General features: G+C 46.3%; 1 protein-coding gene across 2 annotated transcripts in view; it reads left to right on the top strand.

The window, feature by feature from the left end:
* EXOC6B (exocyst complex component 6B) overlaps positions 1-27,396 on the top strand; it is a 1,319,737-nt gene that overhangs the window by 331,637 nt on the left and 960,704 nt on the right. For both annotated transcript variants that reach the window (XM_069205590.1, XM_069205592.1), the window contains exon 8: positions 190-258. In XM_069205590.1, coding sequence (XP_069061691.1) covers positions 190-258 — 69 coding nt within the window. The remainder of the gene's footprint in view (positions 1-189; positions 259-27,396) is intronic.

The following is a 27,396-nucleotide window of genomic DNA, read 5'->3' as shown; positions in this document are numbered from 1 at the left end:
GAGGATTTCAGTGACCTGAGCTATACCTTTAAAAATGAATGACGTACTCTTTTTATTGTGGCATACTGTAGTAACTAAATCGGTGTGGCCTGTGTCTACAAATCTTGAAATAACGTTCTTTTTCTAATTTAGCTGTTTCACCTCATCTAAAGTCTGAGAAGCTAATATCTTTCTCTTCATCTTTGACAGGTTCCTGTTGCTCATGACTTGGTGGATTTCTCTCCAGTGTACCGATGTCTACACATATACTCTGTTCTGGTAAGTGAACGTTCTACACATTTTCACTTGTATATAAGCAAATTGGTGAAAATGTGTTCAAGAGGTTCAGCTTGAAGTAAATGTATCTATCAAGCAGACATGCAGTTCCAAGATGCTTGAGTTGCCGGATTGTGCAGTCTACTGTTGATTGTGGCCATCACCTGTTAACATTAGTGTTTTGTCCCTGCAGCAGACGTTGGCACACTTTACACAAAAACAAATTAATTGCTTAGGACGTTCCTATGCAATTTACATTAAACTAATGACTGCTTGGTGTCCCTAGCAGCCACCTTCAGCTGCTGAGGTACTTCCTTGAGATCTACTTTTCTTCTAAGTTTGGTGTAATTGCGTTCAACCACAGAGAGCAAAGATTACTATCGGACTTGAAATGATAAAAAGTCACTTTGTGGCTCCTATTTTTTTTAATGTGCGTAAGATTTGCCATGTAGCGTATGATGCCCTTTTTGACGTTTCATGCAGATTTGGAGAACTGCACCAAAGTTTTTAAGACAAATAAAAATGGCTTTTCAATGAAAGTGGGACCTATCCCGTAACTAATAGGGCACTCCCACAATCTCTGTATTACGCACATACATAGATGTTGTATGTGGCTTCCATAGGAAGACTTTATTGTGAGCAACCTGTTTGGGTTTCAGCTACTTACTGTTGTGACGTCACAACAGCGGTTACCCAAAGCAGTTAACCACTGTTGTGACTTCACTAGGGGAAGAGTTTGGTTCCCCTTTTGTTCCACCATTTCCCTCGGTCTTCATAGATCCAACCACACTGTGGAATGGTGGTTGTCAGGCTCACCTGCCTTCTCCAGGTCTCCATGGACTCAAAGGAACCAGGGGAACGTGGGCTGTGCTGTTCCTGCACCATCAACCTTCTCTTCTGTGTGAGCGGAATCTCCGTTGACCCGTGTTGTGGTGAGAAGTCGACCTGCACTTACAAGCGACTCTCAAAGAGCCACAAGTGGCACACTACTGACTCGCTGCTCTCAGTCTGAGAGTGGAGAACACAGTTATGGTTTGTGGTCTTGGAGGGTGTGAAATGGTTCAGAGGGTGGAGTGTGTGGGTGGCAGGCAGACAGGTGCCTATTGTTTTGACTTCGGTTTTGGGGTGGTGTGGGTGGGTGTCAGAGGCTATTTTCTTTTAATATTTGGAAATTGGTGGTTGAGGGTTTTACAGAGGGTGGTGAGGGTGTGTGACAGAAGACCATATATTTATTTATTTTATTTGAGGGAAGGGTGTATGTAGAGATGGGTGGCCCTAGTCCAGGTTAATATTATTATTTTTTACATTGAAGTTTTTTTAACATGATATATAATGCTCCCTAACACCCCTCTGCCCCTGCGTACAAGTGGGAAACAGAGCAATAATTTAAGGGGTCCATACTCAACATAAAATTATAGATGGATAAAATGTGAACAGGACTGTTTTCCCCTCTGTTTCTGAGTTACATCATGGACTGGTTGTGGTTGGCTCTCTTGGTGTACCTGATGTCACTCAGAAGATAGTGGTGAAGAATATCCCTGGTATTCAGTTACCCACTTACAATTGTATATGAAAAACATGTCTTTGTGTTTTTATTGCTTAAAATATATTAGTGTGAAAAGTCCTATCTTAGGAAACTGTGAAATACGGTCCAAAATTCACAGTTGAACTGGAAATATGGATTTCATCATCATATTGACATCCCCAGGTTACTCTGCAGAGCTTTAACATTGTCAGGGCTGTTAGGATCATATGGCACAGATGACCAAATTATGCTGCAAAGTTTTCTAAATTACGTGGTTAAGAATGCAAATTCTGAGGTTTGGGTCAGTTTTTTATCTATTTGAGATACAAATAATGTTTTTGCTAAAATATGCAAATTATGCCGCAAATTAAATAGCTAATGCAAAAAAAACATAACTATGCAGTAAACACTGCATCCAAAGGAAGGAGACTGTGAATGTCCCTGTAAAACTGTTTTGTAGAGTGCTAGGAATCATGTGCATCAATGACCACCTCCGTCAACATGACCAGCAACCTCCCAACGCCAACCCCACTTCTCTAGGGGTACCATTCCAGTATCCTCAGAGCTTGGAAAACTAGACCTAGATTACCTGAAGGTTGTCCAAGGAGGAGGGACACAGAAAAGAAAGTGATGGTCATCATTTATGATAGACCCAGGTGGGTAGGTTTTGTTAAACGGTTGAGGAAAAACTGTGGATCCCTGGCCCTCCTTCCATCGAGCTCCAAGCCCTGGACCCCAGACTCCACATAAACTGCTGCACTACCTTCCCCAGCACAACTGAAGGACCCTTCACCTCCCAACACTACCACTTCTCCTCCAACAAAGGACCACCTGTCAACACATGACCCTCTGCCACACGTCCTCAGAAGACTGAGTGCTCTGGATCTGCTTAAATGCATTCTACTCTATGCCTGATCCCTCTGTAAGCATGCCACAGAAATCTGGGACACTATCACCACCCTCGCCATCAATGTAATCTTCATCACTGAGATGTGGCTGAGCCCCTCCTCAAACCACTACATAACCATCACAACGCTGAACGGCTACAAGATGATACACCGAGACTGCACAAAAAACAGGGGGAGGCATCCCCATCGTCCACAAGGAAACCATCTGATGTATCGCCTCCAAAGACAACCCTACACCTATCATGGAACACCTCAACTTCTAACTGATGCTCAAACGACCATCCGAGGCACCCTCGCCTACTGATCCCCGGGACCTGACCCACCTTTTGCAACACCATTGCTAACTTCATCGCCTCCCAGCCATCTACTCCAAACACTACATCCTACTCGGTGACCTCAACTTCCATCTTGACAACCCCAACGGTGCCAGCAGCACCCTCTTGGAGAGCATTCACAACATTGGCCTCACCCAACTAGTCACTGAGCCCACTCACAAAGCAGGACACATACTGGACCTGATCTTCACATCCAGAGACAGAGTCAAATATAGCCACACCACAGAACTCACCTGGTGCTATCACTCCATTGTCCACTTCACCATCGCAGGCACACAAGTCAGCACCACCAAGCTCCCCAGCGCCTCCATTGCAGCTGAAACAAAGTGATGGAGACCGAGTGGATGCAGGCCCTCAGCACCATCCAGCTCGAAGCTGCGCCAGACCTAGAGCAGACCGTCCAGAACTTTGTCATCTGGATCACCAAATGCGCTTACAGTCGCACCTATGAAGCCAGCCAAAACCAACAAAGCCTCAAGACAAGCAAGCTGGTTTACCCCAGAAACATAAAGCACAACTGCTAACGACTAGAGAAACAATGGCGCAGCACCAAGAAAACCTCAGACTAATCCGCCTATAAATCAACCCTCAAAATCTACCACCAACGTATCAAGGACACTGGGAGAAGCCCTTATGAACCACATTGAACCCATAACCAACCGCACAAAGGAATCCTTCAACATAGTCAAAGAATTCTCCAGTCCTTCAGCCACGGAGAACACGATACGCCTTTCCCAGGAACTTTGTGACACCCAATTGGACTATTTCCAGAGCAAGATAGCCACCATCTACAACAACTTCGACCCCCAGCCTACCGAGGTCAACCTCAACAACCTTGACCCACCCCCGTACATCAGCCAAGCAGTCATGACTTGGACCCTGCTCACTACACATACCACTTCAACCATTATGACATCCATCCACTCTAGGGCACCCACCCGCCCCCGCCCCCATCGCGTTTTCAACCTGTGAAGCAAGGAAATAGAAATAGAACTCAGTTATATACTCAAAGCCTCCATCACTAAGGCGACCTTCCCCAACTGATAGAAACCCGCGAAGATCAGACCCCCTCCTGAAGAAGCTCTCCGCCAAACCCAGAAAAATCAAAAACTACAGACCCATCTCACTGCTCCCGTACCTTGCCAAAGTCCTGGAGAAGGCCATCAGTCACCAGCATTGGCATCGCCCTCAAGTGGATCGCCTCCTTCCTTACAGGAAGAATGCAGAGAATCCTCCTACCACCCTTCTCCGACGAACCAAAGAGCATCATCTGCGGCGTACCTAGGGATCTTCCCTCAGCCCCACACTATTCAACACCTACATGAACTCCCCGCTGACATAGTCAGAACCCATAGACTCAACATTATATCCTACGTGGACAACACGCAACTCATCCTCTCGCTCACTGAAGAGTCTGCGCCCAGAAGGGTGTGGCTCCAACTGAAACCAAACTTGGTGTGACTGCAATTAATGCTAGGAGGGACCATGTCCAACTCAGGCCTTCAAATGCTTAGGAGGGGAGTGAGACAGAGGATGAAAGGAGCGGATGGAGAATAAGACCTGATGAGTAAGGCAAAGAAAAAAGATTAGGATTGTGAGGAATGTGATTGGAGCGAGTCCTACCAGAGACTCTATGCAAGAATTTGATTCCAACCCTCTGTAAGAATAAGGCTCGCAGCGTACAGTCAAATAGCTGCATTTTGTGGCCAACCATAGAAGAGCCACTGTAATGGACTGAAGGGGAGGGTAACAAGGGGGTGAAAGCGGGTTCCCGGACGACTGGACTGAAGGGAGGTCAGAAGTATGAGATAGCGATGTCACCAGGGCAAGACTACAGTTGTGCAAAGATGCCCGCAGTGTGGGCCTGAGTGCAGAGATGCCCGCAGTGTGGGCCTGAGTGCAGAGATGCCCGCAGTGTGGGCCTGAGTGCAGAGATGCCCGCAGTGGTGGGCCTAAGCGCAGAGTGAGCCTGAGCGCAGAGATGCATGCAGAGTGAGCCTGAGCGCAGAGATGCCTGCAGTGTGAGCCTGAGCGCAGAGATGCCTGCAGTGTGAGCCTGAGCGCAGAGATGCCTGCAGTGTGAGCCTGAGCGCAGAGATGCCTGCAGTGTGAGCCTGAGCGCAGAGATGCCTGCAGTGTGAGCCTGAGCGCAGAGATGCCTGCAGTGGTGAGCCTGAGCGCAGAGATGCCTGCAGTGGTGGGCCTGAGCGCAGAGATGCCTGCAGTGGTGGGCCTGAGCGCAGAGATGCCTGCAGTGGTGGGCCTGAGCGCAGAGATGCCTGCAGTGGTGGGCCTGAGCGCAGAGATGCCTGCAGTGGTGGGCCTGAGCGCAGAGATGCCTGCAGTGGTGGGCCTGAGCGCAGAGATGCCTGCAGTGGTGGGCCTGAGCGCAGAGATGCCTGCAGTGGTGGGCCTGAGCGCAGAGATGCCTGCAGTGGTGGGCCTGAGCGCAGAGATGCCTGCAGTGGTGGGCCTGAGCGCAGAGATGCCTGCAGTGGTGGGCCTGAGCGCAGAGATGCCTGCAGTGGTGGGCCTGAGCGCAGAGATGCCTGCAGTGGTGGGCCTGAGCCCAGAGATGCCTGGAGTGTAGGGCTGAGCCCAGAGATGCCTGGAGTGTAGGGCTGAGCCCAGAGATGCCTGGAGTGTAGGGCTGAGCCCAGAGATGCCCGCAGTGTAGGGCTGAGCCCAGAGATGCCCGCAGTGTAGGGCTGAGCCCAGAGATGCCCGCAGTGTGGGCCTGAGTGCAGAGATGCCCGCAGTGGTGGGCCTAAGCGCAGAGTGAGCCTGAGCGCAGAGATGCATGCAGTGTGAGCCTGAGCGCAGAGATGCCTGCAGTGTGAGCCTGAGCGCAGAGATGCCTGCAGTGGTGGGCCTGAGCGCAGAGATGCCTGCAGTGGTGGGCCTGAGCGCAGAGATGCCTGCAGTGGTGGGCCTGAGCGCAGAGATGCCTGCAGTGGTGGGCCTGAGCGCAGAGATGCCTGCAGTGGTGGGCCTGAGCGCAGAGATGCCTGCAGTGGTGGGCCTGAGCGCAGAGATGCCTGCAGTGGTGGGCCTGAGCGCAGAGATGCCTGCAGTGGTGGGCCTGAGCGCAGAGATGCCTGCAGTGGTGGGCCTGAGCGCAGAGATGCCTGCAGTGGTGGGCCTGAGCGCAGAGATGCCTGCAGTGGTGGGCCTGAGCGCAGAGATGCCTGCAGTGGTGGGCCTGAGCGCAGAGATGCCTGCAGTGGTGGGCCTGAGCCCAGAGATGCCTGGAGTGTAGGGCTGAGCCCAGAGATGCCTGGAGTGTAGGGCTGAGCCCAGAGATGCCTGGAGTGTAGGGCTGAGCCCAGAGATGCCCGCAGTGTAGGGCTGAGCCCAGAGATGCCCGCAGTGTAGGGCTGAGCCCAGAGATGCCCGCAGTGTGGGCCTGAGTGCAGAGATGCCCGCAGTGGTGGGCCTAAGCGCAGAGTGAGCCTGAGCGCAGAGATGCATGCAGTGTGAGCCTGAGCGCAGAGATGCCTGCAGTGTGAGCCTGAGCGCAGAGATGCCTGCAGTGGTGGGCCTGAGCGCAGAGATGCCTGCAGTGGTGGGCCTGAGCGCAGAGATGCCTGCAGTGGTGGGCCTGAGCGCAGAGATGCCTGCAGTGGTGGGCCTGAGCGCAGAGATGCCTGCAGTGGTGGGCCTGAGCGCAGAGATGCCTGCAGTGGTGGGCCTGAGCGCAGAGATGCCTGCAGTGGTGGGCCTGAGCGCAGAGATGCCTGCAGTGGTGGGCCTGAGCGCAGAGATGCCTGCAGTGGTGGGCCTGAGCGCAGAGATGCCTGCAGTGGTGGGCCTGAGCCCAGAGATGCCTGGAGTGTAGGGCTGAGCCCAGAGATGCCTGGAGTGTAGGGCTGAGCCCAGAGATGCCTGGAGTGTAGGGCTGAGCCCAGAGATGCCTGGAGTGTAGGGCTGAGCCCAGAGATGCCTGGAGTGTAGGGCTGAGCCCAGAGATGCCTGGAGTGTAGGGCTGAGCCCAGAGATGCCTATAATGTAGGGCTGAGCCCAGAGATGCCTATAACGTAGGGCTGAGCCCAGAGACTCCCAGAGCGTGGGCCTGAGCGCATAGATGCCTGGAGTATAAAATGCAGGGTGACTGGTGTCGGGATTGAAACAGTGTCACCTTTCTAATACTGATGCATAGCTTAGAGATGTGACATTGCCGCATGGCCAGGTGGACGACTTTGCTGAGAGGTGCTTGTCCTTCCAACCAGTTGCTTGGAGGGCCTGGGCCCCATCTTTTAAAAATCTAGGCTGCGAGTACTCTGTCAGGTTGGGAACATAAACCAGGCTCGCAGAGAGGAGGCTTCCTCCCCGGGATCCGAGTGCTCGCAGAGAGCAGCTGCGCACCAGTGCGTTACTTTCACATGTCCACATCTGGCGGCCGCGCGCGCTCCGCCGGTGACCCCGGCCCGCGGTGGAGGGGAGTGAGGATGCTAAACTCTGCGTGACACCCGCGCCTCCTGCGCGCGCGGAAGGATGGCGCGGCCAGGGCCTGCATCCCGAAGTGGACCTTCCCTGCTGCATCTCGTGAACTTTTGGCCGCCCGGGCGAGGCAGACGGGCCTCCTCGGATAAACACTGCGATATGTGCAGTGATGCCCGTGGTCCGACCTCGCAGTCACCCCTGGTTTACGGCCGGGCCCTGCCGGGGTTCCCAGGGGCTCCTTATCAGCGGGAGGGGGGTCGGCGCCCGGTCGGGCACCTGTAAGGGCTCCTGCGCAGCAGCCAAGGCCGGGCTCGCTATCAGGCAGGCGGCCCGGACTTTCTCAGGAAGCGCTGAACTTTGGCAGGAAGGCCGCCGAGGCGCTGAAAGCGAGCGCCGAGGGGTCGCTCCCAGGTTAATGGAGCATTTGTCCCTGGAGTGGACAGGACACTACTGTAAAGGTAGGGGGGAGCAGGCTTCTGGCTGGGAGAACGCCGTGCAGCGCGGGTGTGGGGGACAACATGAAAGCGCAAAACAGAAGCCCATAGTCGCAGAGACGTTTTTGAGGCAGGGCAGAGTTGGCTTCTCAGGGAGCCTCCCTGATAGAGAGTGTTGCCCTGATGACCTTGAAGAATTCGTAAACAGATTGTTTGAACTACCCTTTTCCTTACATTTATTTTTGATGTGGTTGATGTGTGAGTCTATTACAGACCATTTGCAAAGCAGCATCCATAAAAATGTTTCTTTTTGGATCAAAACATGACCTCACCTATGACAAATTGGAGGGTGTCGGAGATTATTTACGGTAATATTAGTGAGCTGCTGCTGTGTTCACTATCCCTGAATATTAGATGTAAGCACACTTAGTATTTGCACCAATGTGTCTGTGCACTGGCAGTGACCTGACCAAAGGGCCATGAAAGAGCTCAGACTGGATCATAAGTCCAAAGCTGCTCTGAACAGGGCCCCCCAAAATCCGCTTGGTCCAGGGTCCCCAAAAGCCTTAAGATGTCCTTGCATAGTCGCGTGAGCAACTAGTAAGGTAATTGTTAGCGCTGTTAGCTAAGGTAGTGGGCGTTGGGGTCAGTGTGTCTCCCAGGGTGAGCCAGATGTGAATTCAGAGATTATCATATCCCTGCTTTCTTCTTTTTCAAATATTCTCTGTTCTAGCCTTTTTCCTATATTTTCATTCCACCACCATCTTTCTTGTGTTTACCTTGCACCATTTTCCTTTGTTTTCTTTTGACCGTGTTTCTGCTGTTTTCCTTCGATAATCTTTCCTCTCTCTGTCTGACTATCTTTCCTCTGTCTGAACTTTTTCCCCCTTTTTCCTTTGGACAATTGTTCCTCTGTTTTTCCTGAACTATCGTTCCTCTTTCTTTTTTTAATCATCTTTTTTTTTTTTTTCTTTCAACCATTCTACCGTTGTCTGACCATCTTTCCTCTGATTTTTCGTCAAACCTCATCTTCCATGGACCTTAATCATCTGTCTTCCTTCCAAACACCCCTTCTGTGTCTTCAGTCTATGCGTCTTTCCTCTGCCCCACCCTCTTTACACAGAGGAGTAAACAAGTAGTCGTAAAGCATCCAGTGGGACAGGGCAGTGGAATTATAAGATTCTCCAACCACAACCTTTTCCGCATAATTATGAACTGGCCACGTCTGCATAGTTTGTAGTATTAACCCCCCCCCCCCCCCACACACACACACAAAGATTCTAGGTCAAACGGATTAAGTTACTCAACAACGCAGCTAAATATGTTGCCATTGAGTGGAGACTTTTCACAGATTGTGATTCACTATTACTTTACAGTTGCCTGGTTCTCTATTTGGTTGTTAAGTTGTTACTGATGAGGTAAAACCTTTCCCAGGCAGTGTTAGCATGTGTAAAGTGACAAAATAATGAAGTAAAAAGATCACAAAATGTGCCTTATCATGCTGCAAAATTTCCCTTTTTGTCGGATAATTCAGTGAACTCTGCCACTTAATTTGGTTAGTCCCTGTCGCCTAATTGCAGTGTCCCTCTCATTGGAGTAAGAGTGACATACGTAGCCTATTATAGGACTGAAATACCCAGGTATATTTAAAAATGGTGCCATCCATAGTCTATTATAGCGGTTCACACAATTGCTTTGATAGGTTTTTATGTGTTTGTATAGCAAAAGCATTCTACTGCCCAGCTTTTGTTTCAAAGAAATAGCACATGTATGCAGTTCATCATCTTGAGAGCCTCACTTGCTGGACAGTACATGTGAAAACAAGTATAAACAAGCATAGAGCTGATAGCGTTGTAAACTCCTAACCCGACTTTTAACCTATCGGCAAAAGTGCATTTATGTACGTAACCCGAAAAAGTGCAATTAACTGTGTAAAGCGCTTGACTTCTGCCAAGCGAGATCGCGCTGGGAAAATAGAGAAAAAGTAGTCCACGAGCCGGACAGAAAACAGCGAGCCTCGCATGTTTTCTGTACTTGGTCGATGCGCTCGAGGAGGGCTAACCACCGGAAAAGGCATGACATGTGCATGCCTTCCACTAATGAAATCAAGCAGATTCTAACAGGCAAGCCCACAAGCCAATGACAGACACTGACGTGACGTGGACAGGGCTCCGAGCCCTTTTTAATTACTAAAGTGTCTCTGTTAGCGAAGTGCATGCGACGCAGGCTTGACCCTAAAAAATCATTTGGGTACTGCAGTGCTCAGACAATTCAGTTTGTGATGCGTGGGTCCTCTTGGCCAGTTAGTCTTGAGTGAGGTATATGGGTTCAATTGGAAAACGCATAAGCAGGCCCTTTGTGTTTGCTGCAAAATCCATACAAGATGTGGTCTATGTTTAGCTGATGAAAAACAAATTTGCAGACACCAGGTGAGATCATCTATTTTTATTTAACCAATATCCACACATTTTCCACTGTAAAAAGCATGCCCAAGGTTAATGATTCCAACCTGGCGGATCTCCTTAGTGAAAATTCAGAAACTGACTTTCATTTTTTGCCATTTATTGTTCTTTTGCTGCCACTCCTGAACCATCTGTTCTCTTTTTGTGGGTGGAAGGTGAGGAGATGCCCTCTGTACCCGCCTCCTGCGTACCTCCAGTATAATCCCTCCGTCTACTTCACAGCACCCCCATGTCGCATGTTTTTCTTTTATTGGGGAGCCCCCACCTTACTCTTACTGTCACATTTCCTGCTGCCACCCCACCCACCCCCATGATGCAGCTGAGGCAGCCGCTCCACCCCTCTGTTCTTTTCATGCGTCCACCACAGTGCACCACAATTCCACTGCATCCTCTTTTTTGTGTGCTTTTAATTAATCTTTTTCCTCTTCGTCTTCTGTAGTGTGTGCGTGATTTTCTTGTTCTCCCATCACCGCCTTTTTGTTTTCCGGGATGCAGTAGACCTAGAAATAAGTCTACTGCCACCTGTATCTTTTTTCTTTCTTTACCCTTTTTTCGACTTTAAAAATATTCTGACTTTTTTGGTATTTTAAGAAGTGTAAGACGTGCTCACGTTTTTGTATTTACTGAATTCCACAAAATGCATCTGATTTTTCATCGAAATTGGTAATTTGTCATTTTGGCAATAACACCAAATGGGATTTAATCGGGCTACTGTGGTCATTGGTGGGAATTCATCAGATTAATTTAGTTCCAGGCATGACTTTTTTCTTTGTCTTTGCCTTTTTCTCAGGCTCAAACCACTGGCCAGTCGTCCCACTCATGCCTTGCGCAGGAACTCCTTGAGACTATATAGTATAAGTTAGCAGGCTTGACTGCTGGGTGATTTGAAGTATCCTTATCATGTACTTCAACGGGTACTTTATCCTGTATAATACATGCAAGCAATTGGAATGTTGAAACAAAAGGCTTATATCAGCTATTATTAGCCCTGACCCAATTCATTGTCTTCAATGCAGCTCCAGCATTCCAATGTTCTATAAGGGATAAAGCTCCCCCCTCCCCACAATACATTATAAGGATGTTGCAAGTAACCAAGGAGTTCTATCTCCATATAGAGGAATGAGGCCAATGGTTATAAGGTTATGGAACTCTGAGGTGACTTACAGTATCTTTATCTGTATGCCAGGTGGTACTGTAGCCCGTATAATTCCTGTTATATGTGGCTTGATATAGCGCACAGCTCATCCCATAGGGATATCTGGGCGCTGTGAACAGCAGGTAGGTGATTTAAAAGCAGCATTAAAACAACCAGGTTTTTAAGTGCTTCTTAAAGCCAAACAGGGTAATGCATGCACTGATGTACAAAGGAAGCTTGTTCCAATGGTACTGTACAAGGTTTGAAAAGTGCTCGGCCACCATATTTGGCTGTGCGGATACATCGAGGACATAGAAGCAATTGCCTGCTGGATCTTAAGTTCATATATAGAAAGTACCAGTTAAGTCTGTCCTGAAGGAATCTTGGGCCAGAGCCTGGCAGAGTAGTTTAAATAATGATCTCTTGTGAATAGGAAGCCAGCGTAGAGCTCTGAGCATAGGAGCAGACGGTGTCCTTGGAGGTAGGTTGTTTACCATACGGTCGACTGTGTTTTGGACAACCTGTAATTTTGATAGAAGGAATTCATTAGAAACGAGGTTTAGGACATTGCCATTATCCAGGCAACTGATCATTAATGCATGGGTATGGGTCTTCCGGGAGCTCAGCGGAAGCCACCAAAAGATTTTCTTGAGTAGGCGCACAATGCCAAAGCAAGTACTGCAGACAGAGTTAATGTGGTCTCTCATAGACAGTTTATCATCTAAGAGTATGCCCAAATGTGTAGCCTTAGTACTGGGTAAAGGGGCGGAACATAGTTCCGCCGCCCACTAATCTTCCTCCCAATAGACCTGGGCTTTCCCAAACAACAGAATCTCTGTTTATCCTCCATTGAGTTGGAGACAATTAAGGGACATCCAAATAGCAATTGTTCTCATGCAGGCGACAAGCAAGATGACCAACTCAGGGTCATCTGTATAGGAAAAGGTTTTGAACCCGCAGGACTTAACTAATCAGTCAGAGGGGGCTACGTAGATATTAAAAAGCGTAGCACTCAAAGAGGACCCCTAAGGGATCCCCCTTGTTCAGGCTGATGGTGTTAGACTGGAATGTGCCCATGGAAACTGTTCGTACCCTGTCCTTGAGGAAATCCATCAGCCAGTCGAGGGCAGTTCCCTGAAAGCCCATCTGTTGATGACGCTACACCAAGATGTAATGGGGAATGGTGTCAAACACCGCCGACAGGTCTAACAAGACCAGCATGGAAGGGTTACCTGCATCCAAGGATAACCTGATAGTATCTACCACTGCAAGCAGTGCTGTCTCGGTGCTATGGGAAGCTCTGAAGCCCGATTGAGAAATGGTTAACAGACAGTTGCTCTCCAAGTAAGAGGAGAGCTGTTTGGTCTCCAAGACCTTCTCCAGTAGCAGAAGGAGCTATATGGGTTGGTAGTTAGTTGGGTCCTTAGGGTTTGAATTTGCTTTTTTCAGAATATGTGTTACATGCGATGTTGTCCACATCAGTGGGAACAGAGGCTTTGGTTAGGGACTGGTTACACAGTGCTATAATCACTGGTGCGAGAAGAGGGAAAGACTTGCTATGATCTGTGGAGGACAGAGATCAGAAGGGGACCCAAATTTGACTTTCACTAGCAGATCAATCATCTGTGTTAAAGAAATAGGATCAAATCGTTCTAGTACTACTGAGGCAGAATTTTGTGGTAGATCAATAATGCAAGGGTCATTAAAGGAAATAATAATGGAATGAAAACTACAGTAGTTATTATCAATTTTAGTTTGAAAATATCTGGCTAAGGTGTCGCAAAGAGCCTTGGAGGCAGGAATGACAGAGGAGCAAGCTGAGTTTAACAAAGGTGTTTATAATTTAAAATAATTCCTTAGAGGAATTACCTGCCTGGTCCAATTTGGTAACAAGGCGTTGTCTGCATGCTGTCCTAATTTTACTGTGGTAGACCCGTCATGCAAATTTAAATATTTGTTTATCTATACTTGTTTTTTACTCCCATTTGAGTTCTAATTTTTTACAGCAAGATTTATCAGCTTTCAATTCTGTCATAATCCAAGGCGCATTGAAACTAAATTGTTTACTCGGGAAGGGTTTAAGGGGAGCCACAGTGTTGAGTGCAAGAGAGAGGGAGTTATTGAACAGTGCTAGGGTTGTATTTATATTGAGTGACTCATCAGGCACAGGGATGGAAATAGCAAATTGAAAAGATTCCAAAGTGATCCGTTTCTGTGGCCTCGAGATGGAGTGCTTTTTTGCCATCGGGGAGGCTAAAGGGGTAATAATAGGATTATTAAAACGCATCAGAAAATGATAATTTCATGTTAAGGGTAGTGGGGTATCCATTTGAGGTAATGTGACAGTGGAAAAGTTAAGATCTAAGGAGTGCCTGCCAAATGAGTGGGGCCAGTCGTATTCAAATGATGATCTAACATTTCGTGATTTGATAGCTAATGATCCTGATGTCCCCATTTTGTTATGTCCAGGTGATAGTTGAAAGCTTCCAACAACAATAAATTTTGTGTGGATAATACGTAAAGAGCTAGCAGATTAACTAGATTGTGGCTATAATCTATTTTTTTGGCCTGAGAGGTGATAGACTAGATCGCCTTTCCATATATTATAGTTGGGGGATTCCATTTTAAATATTATCATCTCCACCCAGTCCCTAAGTAGGGAGTCAAGAATTTCCACTCTAAGGGAAACCCGGAAGGCTAAGGCTATTCCACCTCCCTGTTTTGTTACATGGTCACACCATCACCTTACCCACAAACCACTTCAAACTTTGGTGAGTAGCTCTTACATATGAAAGCGAGAGCATGTTTGCAAACATGAAGAATAAAAGTAAAATCTATAGTGCAAAATTAAACACATCAAAACCTGTTAGTTATTTGTTGCAAATTGATATTAGAAACACTTCAATAGAAGTCAATTTTTTCATATACAAAATGCTGCACTAGTTTGGAATGTGTTTCTCTAACTATCTAGTGAGTGCAACAAATAAACATGTTCTTGGAGGTTGTCATTGTAAGCTAAAAAATAGAGCAGAAGACAGAGAAGCACCTTTCTGTTTTGGTTGCTTAAAACAGCTGCCGCATTTATGCTCCGTAACCTGACCGACCTTTCACCTCAGCTGCTAGCACTTGCAGCAAGCATTGTGACATCAGAACTCAACTGTCATATCTTATAATAGTACAGGTTTGACGTCTTTTCTTTGTAATCGGTGACTGGGTGCAACGCAATTCACAGATTATAGAAGTGATAATATACCCCCTGCCGTACATTCGAAGGATTTTGCAAGCCACCAAGAAGTTCCATAACCATATAGAGGAACGAGGCGGAAGGCAGAGTTCCTTTATAACGTTATGGAACTCCGAGGTGACTTGCAGTATCCTTATCATGTATGGCAGCGGGTAATTTATCACATATAATACATGGTCACATCATCACCTTTCCCATAAACCACTTAAAACTTTGGTGAATAATGCTTTCATATGAAAGAGAGAGCATGTTTGCAAACATGGAGAATACAAATATAACCTTTAGTGCAAACTTAAACTCATCAAAACCTGTTAGTTGCAAAAATATATTAGAAACAGTTCAATACAAGTCATTTTTTAAAGAAAGCTGCAGTAGTTCAGAACAGCTATTAAGGATATATGTCAGTATGTATGTACTTGGTATTTGTAAGGCACAATTCTGACCAAAAGGCACCAGTGTGCTGTACCGGGTCAAAGACAGCAAACAGTCAACAAGTGATTTGAGAGATAGGTAATTTGTCGACTATTACTGCATTGTGATGTAGTGTACCTTAACGAGGTGTGACTTCGACTATTTTCTATACTAGAGCAGCATTCATACTGAGTTGGTGAGAGAGCATAAGTTAAAGAACTTCATGGATATGAGACAATTTATCGGATTAAGCTGACCCGTGAAATCAGCAAGAGATAACCACATGTTCGATGGCATCTGTCGCTGTAGATACACATGTTGTGCATAGCCCGCCATCTGGTGTCGGAGTGTTACAAGTTGTTTTTCTTCGAAGAAGTCTTTCGAGTCACGGGACCGAGGGACTCCTCCTCTTTGTCTCCATTGCGCATGGGCGTCGACTCCATCTTCGATTGTTTTCTTTCCGCCATCGCGTTCGGACGTGTTCCTTTCACTCCGGGTTTCGGAACGGAAAGTTAGCTAAATATCGGAAAAATTACGTCGGTATTGTTGCGTTCGGGATCGGCTTAGTTAGGATCGACACCGAATCGAAGAGTGAAGAGCTCCGGTACCCTTCGGGGTAGTTTTCGATCCCCCTTCGGGGCCTGGTCGGCCCGACCGCGTGTAAAACAACGCTGATGGAACGGACCCCGTTCCGTTTCTGTCCTAAATGCCACAACAAATACCCGTATACAGACCAACATTTGGTCTGTAACCTGTGCCTGTCGCCTGAGCACAGTGAAGAGACTTGCGAGGCCTGTCGTGCGTTCCGGTCCCGAAAAACACTTCGTGACCGTCGAGCCAGAAGACTGCAGATGGCGTCCACGCCGTCAGCTCACCGAGAGTTCGAGGAACAAGAGGAAGAAGAAACCTTCTCGATCAATGATTCGGACTCCGAGGAATTCGACGACCAAATAACTGTGAGTAAGACGTCGAAGCCAGCACACAAGAAAAGTGACAAGGCCCAGGGGACGCCACTGCCATCAGGCCATGGCTCGACCCATAAATTCGGTGACCGACCGTCGGCACCGAAAAAGGCCGAAATGGTGCCGAGATCGTCCGACTCCGGTCGAGACACCGGCACGCAGCCTTCTCGGGACCGAGAAAGTGCTGCTAAAAAACATCGACGCCGAGATAGCGGAGCCGAAACTGCTCGACGCAGAGACAGCGGCACCGAGGAAGATCGACGCCGAGAGGGTTCGACTCCAAAAAAGAGGAAAGTCACCTCGGAGCCGAAAAAGAGTACAGACAGGGTTTCGGTGCCAAAACAACCCGCAACCGACCCAACTACCGGTTCCTATTCAGAGGAGCAATCACTGTCCTCTCAGATGCGAAAGCATAGATTTGAGGAAGAGTTGCAATCCACCGAAGTGGACCACACTCAGAAACGTATTTTTATACAGGAAGGAACAGGGAAAATAAGCACCCTTCCCCCTATTAGGAGAAAAAGGAGACTGGAGTTTCAATCAGACCAAGCACCACAAACAAAAATGGTGAAAAAGGTAACTCCGCCACCCTCTCAAAAGGTAACTCCGCCACCCTCTCCTCCACCTGTAACTAACGTTTCACCGGCACAAACTCCATCACATTCCCCGGCTCACACCACCATGAGCCAAGGTGATCAGGACCAAGACGCTTGGGACTTATACGACGCCCCAGTGTCGGACAACAGTCCGGAGGCGTATCCTACAAAGCCCTCACCACCTGAAGATAGCACAGCATACTCACAAGTGGTGGCTAGAGCAGCAGAGTTCCACAACGTGTCCCTACACTCGGAACCAGTCGAGGATGACTTCTTATTCAACACCCTCTCCTCCACCCATAGCTCCTACCAAAGCCTGCCTATGCTCCCAGGAATGCTTCGGCACGCAAAGGAAATCTTCAAGGAGCCGGTCAAGAGTAGATCAATAACACTAAGAGTGGAAAAGAAATATAAAGCACCTCCCACAGACCCTGTTTTCATCACCTCACTGCTGCCACCAGATTCCGTCGTAGTAGGAGCAGCTCGCAAGAGAGCCAACTCCCACACATCTGGGGATGCACCGCCCCCAGATAAAGAGAGCCGCAAGTTCGATGCAGCCAGAAAGAGAGTCGCAGTACAAGCTGCAAACCAGTGGCGCATCGCTAACTCTCAAGCACTACTTGCGCGCTATGACAGAGCCCATTGGGACCAGATGCAACACCTCATTGAGCATCTACCCAAAGAGCTGCAAAAAAGGGCGAAACAGGTGGTTGAGGAAGGACAGAACATATCTAATAATCAGATACGTTCCTCTATGGATGCAGCGGCCACAGCTGCAAGAACAATTAACACATCTGTGACTATAAGAAGGCACGCATGGCTACGAACGTCTGGTTTTAAACCAGAGATACAGCAGGCGGTGCTCAATATGCCATTCAATGAGAAACAACTGTTCGGACCAGAAGTGGACACGGCGATTGAGAAACTGAACAAGGACACTGACACTGCTAAAGCCATTGGCGCACTCTACTCCCCGCAGAGCAGAGGCACTTACAGCACCTTCCGCAAAACAACCTTTAGAGGGGGGTTTCGGGGTCAAGCCACACAAGCCAGCACATCACAGGCAACACCGTCCAGCTACCAGGGACTGTACCAAAGGGGAAGCTTTCGGGGCCAATACAGAGGACAATTCCCTAGGAATAGGGAAAAATTTCAAAGCCCCAAAACCCCTACAACCAAACAGTGACTCACATGTCACTCATCCCCTCCACACAACACCAGTGGGGGGAAGAATAGGTCAGTATTACCAGGCATGGGAGGAAATAACTACAGACACTTGGGTCTTAGCAATTATCCAACATGGTTATTGCATAGAATTTCTACAAATCCCTCCAAACATACCACCAAAAGCACAGAATTTATCAAAACAACATTCAGACCTTCTGGACATAGAAGTTCAAGCATTATTGCAAAAGGACGCAATAGAACTAGTACCAAAGAGACAAATAAACACAGGAGTTTATTCACTGTACTTCCTAATACCAAAAAAGGACAAAACACTGAGACCAATCCTAGACCTCAGAACACTAAACACTTACATCAAATCAGAACACTTTCACATGGTCACGCTACAAGAAGTGTTACCATTGCTAAAGCAACAGGACTACATGACAACCTTAGATCTCAAAGACGCGTATTTCCACATACCAATACATCCGTCGTACAGGAAATACCTAAGGTTCGTATTCAAAGGAATACATTACCAATTCAAAGTATTGCCCTTCGGTTTAACAACTGCACCAAGAGTCTTCACAAAGTGCCTAGCAGTAGTGCCTGCACACATCAGAAGGCAGCAAATACACGTATTCCCGTATCTAGACGACTGGCTAATCAAGACCGACTCACTGACAAGGTGCTCGCACCACACAGATCAGGTCATGCAAACCCTCTACAAACTCGGTTTCACCATCAACTATGGAAAATCACACATTCTGCCGTGCAAGGTACAACAATACCTAGGAGCCACAATAGATACAACAAAGGGAATAGCCACTCCAAGTCCACAAAGAGTTCAACATTTCCAAAACATTATACAACGCATGTATCCAACACAAAAAATACAGGCGAAGATGATATTACAACTACTAGGCATGATGTCCTCATGCATAGCCATTGTCCCACACGCAAGGTTGCACATGCGGCCCTTACAACAGTGCCTAGCATCACAATGGTCTCAAGCACAGGGTCAGCTTCTAGATCTGGTGTTGATAGACCGCCTAACATACCTCTCGCTTCTATGGTGGAACAACATAAATTTAAACAAAGGGCGGCCTTTCCAAGACCCAGTGCCACAATACGTAATAACAACAGATGCTTCCATGACAGGGTGGGGAGCACACCTCAATCACCACAGCATACAGGGACAAAGGGACGTACATCAAAGAAAGCTGCATATAAATCACCTCGAACTACTAGCAGTTTTCCCAGCATTAAAAGCATTTCAACCAATCATAACTCACAAATACATTCTTGTCAAAACAGACAACATGACAACAATGTATTATCTAAACAAACAGGGGGGGACACACTCGACACAGCTGTGCCTGCTGGCACAAAAAATATGGCAATGGGCAATTCACAACCACATTCGCCTAATAGCACAGTTTATTCCAGGAATCCAGAATCAACTTGCAAACAATCTCTCTCGAGATCACCAACAGGTCCACGAGTGGGAAATTCACCCCCAAATTCTAAACACTTACTTCAAACGTTGGGGAACACCTCAAATAGACTTATTTGCAACGAAGGAGAACGCAAAATGCCAAAACTTCGCATCCAGATACCCACACAGGCAGTCTCAAGGCAATGCCCTATGGATGAACTGGTCAGGGATATTTGCGTACACTTTTCCCCCTCTCCCTCTCCTTCCATATCTAGTAAACAAATTGAGTCAAAACAAACTCAAACTCATACTGATAGCACCAACGTGGGCAAGGCAACCATGGTACACAACACTGCTAGACCTATCAGTAGTACCCCACGTCAAGTTGCCCAACAGGCCAGATCTGTTAACGCAACACAAACAACAGATCAGGCATCCAAACCCAGCATCGCTGAATCTAGCAATCTGGCTCCTGAAATCCTAGAATTCGGACACTTAAACCTCACACAAGAATGTATGGAAGTCATAAAGCAAGCCAGAGGACCATCCACTAGACACTGCTATGCAAGCAAATGGAAAAGATTTGTTTGCTATTGCCATCATAATCAAATTCAACCATTACACGCATCTCCAAAAGATGTAGTGGGTTACTTACTACACTTACAAAAATCGAACCTGGCCTTCTCTTCCATTAAGATACACCTAGCAGCAATATCTGCATACCTGCAGATTACCCATTCAACTTCACTATTTAGGATACCTGTCATTAAAGCATTTATGGAAGGCCTCAAAAGAATTATACCACCAAGGACACCACCCGTTCCTTCATGGAACCTCAACATCGTCTTAACAAGACTCATGGGTCCACCCTTTGAACCTATGCACTCTTGCGAAATACAATTCCTAACATGGAAAGTTGCATTTCTCATCGCCATCACATCTCTAAGAAGAGTAAGTGAAATTCAGGCGTTTACAATACAAGAACCTTTTATCCAACTACACAAAACTAAAGTAGTCCTAAGGACCAATCCTAAATTTTTGCCAAAGGTTATTTCACCGTTCCACCTAAATCAAACGGTAGAGCTACCAGTGTTCTTCCCACAGCCAGATTCCATAGCTGAAAGGGCACTACATACATTAGACGTCAAAAGAGCACTAATGTACTACATCGACAGAACTAAAAACATCAGAAAAACTAAACAACTGTTTATTGCATTTCAAAAACCTCACGCAGGAAATCCAATATCGAAACAGGGTATAGCCAGATGGATAGTTAAGTGCATCCAAATCTGCTACCTTAAAGCAAAAAGACAACTGCCCATTACACCAAGGGCACACTCAACCAGAAAGAAAGGCGCTACCATGGCTTTCCTAGGGAATATTCCAATGCACGAAATATGTAAGGCAGCCACATGGTCTACGCCTCACACATTTACCAAGCACTACTGTGTAGACGTGCTATCAGCACAACAAGCCACAGTAGGTCAAGCCGTACTAAGAACCTTATTTCAGACTACTTCCACTCCTACAGGCTGAGCCACCGCTTTTGGGGAGATAACTGCTTACTAGTCTATGCACAACATGTGTATCTACAGCGACAGATGCCATCGAACTGAAAATGTCACTTACCCAGTGTACATCTGTTCGTGGCATCAGTCGCTGAAGATTCACATGTGCCCACCCACCTCCCCGGGAGCCTGTAGCAGTTTGGAAGTTAGCTTCAACTTTGTACATTTGTAAATATATTAAATCTTAGATAGGTACATACTTATTCACTCCATTGCATGGGCACTATTACTAACAAACAACTCCTACCTCACCCTCTGCGGGGAAAACAATCGAAGATGGAGTCGACGCCCATGCGCAATGGAGACAAAGAGGAGGAGTCCCTCGGTCCCGTGACTCGAAAGACTTCTTCGAAGAAAAACAACTTGTAACACTCCGACCCAACACCAGATGGCGGGCTATGCACAACATGTGAATCTTCAGCGACTGATGCCACGAACAGATGTACACTGGGTAAGTGACATTTTCATTATGACGCATAACAATGAAATGAAATTAGATGAAATACTAATGATGTCCTGCTGTACCCAGTGTGTGTCTCCAGGACTCTACCTTTCCATCACTCTTTAGGTCTCGCCTAGATAGCACCTGTGATGCGTCTTGAAGACATTTTGTTTTCTACCAGTGAGCTTAGAGGCCACCCATTTCTTACCGTTGTTTAGCTTCATTGTGACTCACATTAGTTTGTTTATTATTTTTCAGCTGCTGTAGGCTTCCTTCCTCTTCTTTTGTTTGTCCCCACCCTGGAGCGTGGACACATTACTTGTGTCCTTCCATTGGTCATTTTTGTAGGCACTACTTCTTTCTTTGTGTTTAAGCACTCTAGCACAGTGCATCTGTTTCTGCTGCTCCCTCGTGTACTTCCCCCCTTCCACTGTCAGTCATCTTCCCCCCTCTAGCCTCTCGTTCCTTCCATTATTGCTCATGTCGCCTGCACCCAACAACCCACCTATTTCGGTTGTTGCCTGCTCCCATCCGCTCTCCCTCCTTCTGTTGTTGCCCATGTTGCTTGCCGCTCCCAAGCGTCTGCCCTCCCTCCGTTGACCCAGGCCATAAATTCAGCCATGCAGCTCAGCAGCTGCGGGTCTGTACAACATGGCCAAAACATTTACGAAGCCAGTACCCTGCAAAAACTGTTGGCTTTGCCAGTGCTTGTTCTAGTACTCACTATCCACAGAGTCACCACCACATTCAAATACTGTTCTACTCACTAACCTACAAGAGTTGTGCTCTCATCCAGTGACCTTCACCAGCAGTGAAGTATTAAACAAGAGGACTGCAAGCTTCCTGTGTCTCAGAATGATCTTACGCTCTGAAACCTGCTGCCTGCAACAATACAGAACAGCAAGAGAAATAAATATACACAGCAACTGGGATTCACCCATACATCATCAACTTTCAGGCCACAAATATGGCTAACCACTGACTGATCCAATGAATAAACATATCGCATTAAACAACCCTCCAAGGCCTGCGCATGCCTTCACAGGTGGAGCAATGGCGAGGGTCATGAAAAATGGGGTCCTTGGGTGAATGGTGATAAACCACTGGCCTCCCTGCTACAGGCATGGCAAACCAATCACATGTGGCCTATCATGAAAGAATTATCACTGAGGAGGGAGTGCTTATTGAAACACGCCCTCCCAGACATATTTTACACGTCAGCTCCCACCATAAGGTTTCCTTTTACAAACATGAACTTTCACCTTCATGTTCCTCGTGTACTTTTAATGCATGTCCTTATTTCCAGCTTAATGACTGTTGTTAATGGACTGGAGATATAAATATATCCCAGAAACCTCACCTGCTATCACCAAACACCTTTGAATGATGCACACCATATCCGTGTCATTGCGTCGATGTAAAGTTTCAAATACGTAACTCTTTGTAAGTCCTAAACTGTCTTCTAGTTTTTGCTGTGTCTCCGAGCAGAAATATCCATGGGAGCTGGAATAGGAAAATCAACTTTTGGTACCTATCTCAACCCAACATATTCAGAACAATAGTTTAGAGAATCATGTTTACTTTTCAAAAAATGTTTTGCAGTTGTCAAAGACAGCCAAACTTGTTGATTATTCAGATAAGAACTTAATTGAGGATAGCTTGAGATTTTAAGCTGAACTGGACCAAAGTGTGGGAAGTTACTTTGGATGCTATTTCTCTTAGACTTTATTTAGACGGTCAGGCTCCCGACAACCTACTTCAACAGAGGTGGTAAGCTGAGCGAGGAGGCGAAGGAGAGTGAGCTCTTGCCCTGTCTCTTCTGAGACCCTTTGTCTTCTGCCTCTTCTTGATATGACTGAAGTACTGACCCTACTCCGAATGTGTCTCTTCGAAGATTTTTATTACAAGACTTCTTCTGTTTGTGTAGTTGATGGACACACCATGTTCTAAATAATATATTTTGATGGACACAACCTGGAAGCCCAAATGACTTGACAAGGGCACTAGGAGTGACAAATACCCCATGGTTAGAAACATGTTGCAGCTGAGCAGCAGTAGCCCCCAGCCCTGCTACTGAAGATGTCATAGCAGCACCCAAAAGAAAAAAAAAATCAGACACTAGGGCGTGTGTGAAATGTGTGTATTCCAGTGGGAAGTGATGTCAAGCGGTTAAAAGAAACAGGATACTTTTTTGTATCTCAATTCTTTATTGGTTTTTCCTAGCAAAATCTACAGCTACTTGAGAATGGCCCTAACGCTGCAGGCGGAATAACACAACTAGCCAAGATTATCAAAGGTCACCGGACTGATGGCTCCTGAGCTCTTATCAACCAAAGGCAATGCCGTTCTCAGCCTTCGCCTTCCCTTATGATCTCAGCCGAGACTTCACAGCTATCTAACCCCAGCAGGGACCGCTGGGAGATAGACAAGGGTCGCAGGATGGAATAATCTACAAATGTCAACAGTGAACGACAGATAGCCAAATCCTTTAAGCCTACTACTTTCCAATGACCGAAACGGAGAGATCAAAAAATAACTCTTTCATCGTTTTAAAGTAGGAGATATAGAAATTTATGTTGTGATGTCCCAGTGCCGATTATGAAGCATCCCTAGGTCCTGAATAAAACTAAGCCTTTGGTTACAAATCTAATGTTGGTTAGTAAAATGAGTGGTCATACATTTATATAGTGACAGGAATATTCTTTTACTTGTCACTCTAACACTCTTGCGTCACCCATCCTTACTGATTCCAGGTCTTCTTTCTGCCTGGATAGAGCAGGTGGTTTGTGCCAGGTTGGAGTAGGTGAATGGATGGAATATTGACAACCCTCACTTGAAATGTTTACTAGACCCACTCCAGCGGTCCAACCCTTGCCAGCTTCAGAGTTGCACGTTTATTTATTTATTGGGTAGAAAATTATAAATGTAAAAAATGTAGGGACTGGGCTTCCCAAGGCTCATGATGCCTCAGTCCTTCCTTGTTACATTAATGTATACTTCAAAGATTGGAGAGAGATTGGAAAGGTCTTTCCTTTCATAATACGAGAAGGGAGTGGAGACAGGGTGTAGTGTGGGATTGATTCAAGATGGAAACTTCGTATACAAAGTAGTCCATTCCTAGTGGGGGAACAGACAAAAACAGAGTTTAACTTATTTTGTTAAAGGTGCAGGGCCTTAATCTCACTTAGATGAAGAAAAAAAACTCTTTCCCGCAAGTTTATATTTTAAAATGGAATTTCCCATGACACACATCAGTTAAATCTAATTTAATTTAATACTGACAGAGAACATGCACAAGATAAAAATGTGGGAGAAGATTGGTGTTTCTTATTTTTAAGCTGGTATCCAGGGTTAGAAGGAGGTGGTGTTATAGTGGTTTGAGAGAGAGAACAATATTTAGTTTGAGTTGGTTTTTCCAGAGTTGGCCTCATCAGCGTATTTCTCATCAAATGCTCTAGGCTGCTGAGGTGAGCTCTACAGTGATGTAGCTAAGTCAGATGGCTAAGGCAGACTGAGTACAAAATACTTTCAGCATTACATCTGAACGTGTGCAAGCACCACCTCTTAAATAAATGACTGCTCCCAGATGAGTAGTGGGCATGTGAAAGGATTGCAGATAGACTTAGCTAAATTCAGAATCAACACTAGGAAGTCGGCCATGGGGAGGAGGGGGGTGAGACAGATAAGGGGAAGATGAGGTTCAACATTTACTTTTATTCAAAGAACTTGTGCAACACTTGAGTTTTTATTTTTAAGTTGTTAACTCAGCAGGTTGGGTTATCTGCTTCTTTAAAAATCTGGATACGAGACAAGAAAGACGCACCACATCATGTTATGTTTCCAAATTCTACAAACCAGTATTTAATTTTCTGTTGCCTGTGGTGAAAAACAGCTGGGGTTCCTCAGACTATATCACTGGGCATTGGCAAACCTATGATAGGGGACTGAGATGGTGCCCGATCGAGTAACACTAAGTGATATCTTATTTCCTAAAGTTTAAAATGCAGAAAGCCAGGTCATGCAGCCGTTGACTAGGAACTACTGAAGGAAAATTGGGACAGATCATGGCTAAGTTTAGGAAAGTCTAACGTGCTGAGCTGTCTGTGGGCTTCAGTGTCTCCTACTGACAACTGAAAATTAATAATAGCACCAGTCCTTGTTTTCATACGCCCTCAAATAAGTGGTTCCACTGATTGTGCCAATGGTATATCTGCCCACAAAACTAAAACCAACATGGGGACAACTACAGTCTTGGTCAATACCTACACGTGGACACTGATGAAGTACAGAGTTGAAGTAATAAAAGATACATTTTAATATTGAACGAGCCATGCTTTTGGGTTCTGCCCTACTGAAGAATGTCCAAAATGAAAAAATAGCGTATTCAAAACTTTCTCCTGAGCCATGAAGACTGACAAAGCGTAATGTCACAGCACATGCCCACTACTAGGAGCAAAGGGGGGTTGTGTTGGCTGGGTGAAGGTCTACGGACAGCACAAGTGAAACTTTTATATTGGGAATTACTTTCCTTCAATCAAATAAAAACATCCATGAGAAACAATTCAGAGATGCAATACAAATGTAATAAAAAGGGGCTTTAGACCAAGGCCCCAGAAGAAATGTTTGCTCTTAGTATGCAGGATTGACAGGGTAGCAAATCTCCATTGAAGACTTGCATCCAAGGATTGACACAAGCACTCTAACACTCATACATGTTGTGATTGGTGTCAACTGCGTGCACGCAAAAGCCACGGGCAACAGTGCCACCAGTGCTTTTGGATGTGGGTATCTGCGGCAGGGGGGGAGGGTCCTTGGTGAAAGCAAAGGAGGTTACTGGTTTGGAGTTATGGCCAGGGAAGGTATTTCCCGGGGGAAGGTGGAGCTGGAAATTGAAATCTTCTGAAAGTTTAACTGCATTGCTCATCTATCTTTGTTGCCTCTCTGCTGTCCCTTTCTTACCCTTTGGCTCCACCCTGCACCCCTGCAGCAGCAATATTCTGGGGCAGGGGACTGAGAAAACTGCAGTCTGTTGAGCCTTTTGGGATGGTTTCTATGAGGTTGCTAATACAGTGATTACTTGAAGCTGAATTGCCTTGGTACATCAGAGGTAAAGGGAACTAAATGTCACAACTTGAGCACAGTTTTTCCTGTTTGGTCTGCGACCTCCAAACTGGACATGGTTGTTGATACCGCCTGTGGAAAAGGTGAACTGGCGCAGTCACAGATCATGATGATCATATTTCCTGGGGGACAGGCTAGTGGCTGAAACTGACTTGGGAGTACCCTTGCTTTTCAGGAAGATGCCTAGTTGGCAGGTGAGCTGGTGTGGTTTCGTGTTGAGATCGGGGCATGTAAATTGCCAATCCAAAATAAATGTTTTGGGACGAAATTGGGAATGAGGACTTTATATAATGCATTAACTCCCACTGTTGTCTGAAATACTATAGTGGTAAGCCTTTGTTTTTAATCTCTCACCACATGAAAAAATTAAGGGCCAGATGTATCATCCATTTTTGCATTCGCAAACGGTGCGAATGGCCGTTTGTGAATGCAAAAACGCCTTTCAGTATTTATGAAAGGCATTCACAACGCAAATTTAAGGAATCGATTCCTTAAATTTGCGAGCCCGTTTAGAGAATCGCAAATTGTGATTCTGTAAATAAGAAATCGCAAATAAGGAATCCTTATTTTCGATTTCTAAACCACATGTAACAAGCAATTCCTCAATGCAAATTTGGCATTAAGGAATCACTATTACCACCAAGTTGAACATGGTGGTAACCATGTGCAAATTTTAAAAATGCATTTAAGAAATTCTTGGGATGCAGCAGAGAGGGGGCCTTAGGCCCCCAGCACCCTGCGGTTTGCATTTCCCAAATTTGCAAATTCCAGTGAGGAATTCGCAATTTTGGAAATGCAAACAATTCGCAAATATGGGCCTACAAGCCCATAGGTGCGAATGGGGCCGGTATCGTAATTTGCGATTCGGTAATAGCATTTGCGATTTTTAAGAAATCGCTATTACAGAATCGCAAATATGAAACATAGCATTTTGTGAATCAGAAATAGCGATT

The sequence above is a fragment of the Pleurodeles waltl genome, chromosome 1_2 (assembly GCF_031143425.1).
Source record: "Pleurodeles waltl isolate 20211129_DDA chromosome 1_2, aPleWal1.hap1.20221129, whole genome shotgun sequence".
In the NCBI taxonomy this organism is placed as follows: domain Eukaryota; kingdom Metazoa; phylum Chordata; class Amphibia; order Caudata; family Salamandridae; genus Pleurodeles; species Pleurodeles waltl.
This window is presented reverse-complemented; position numbering and strand designations above follow the sequence as displayed.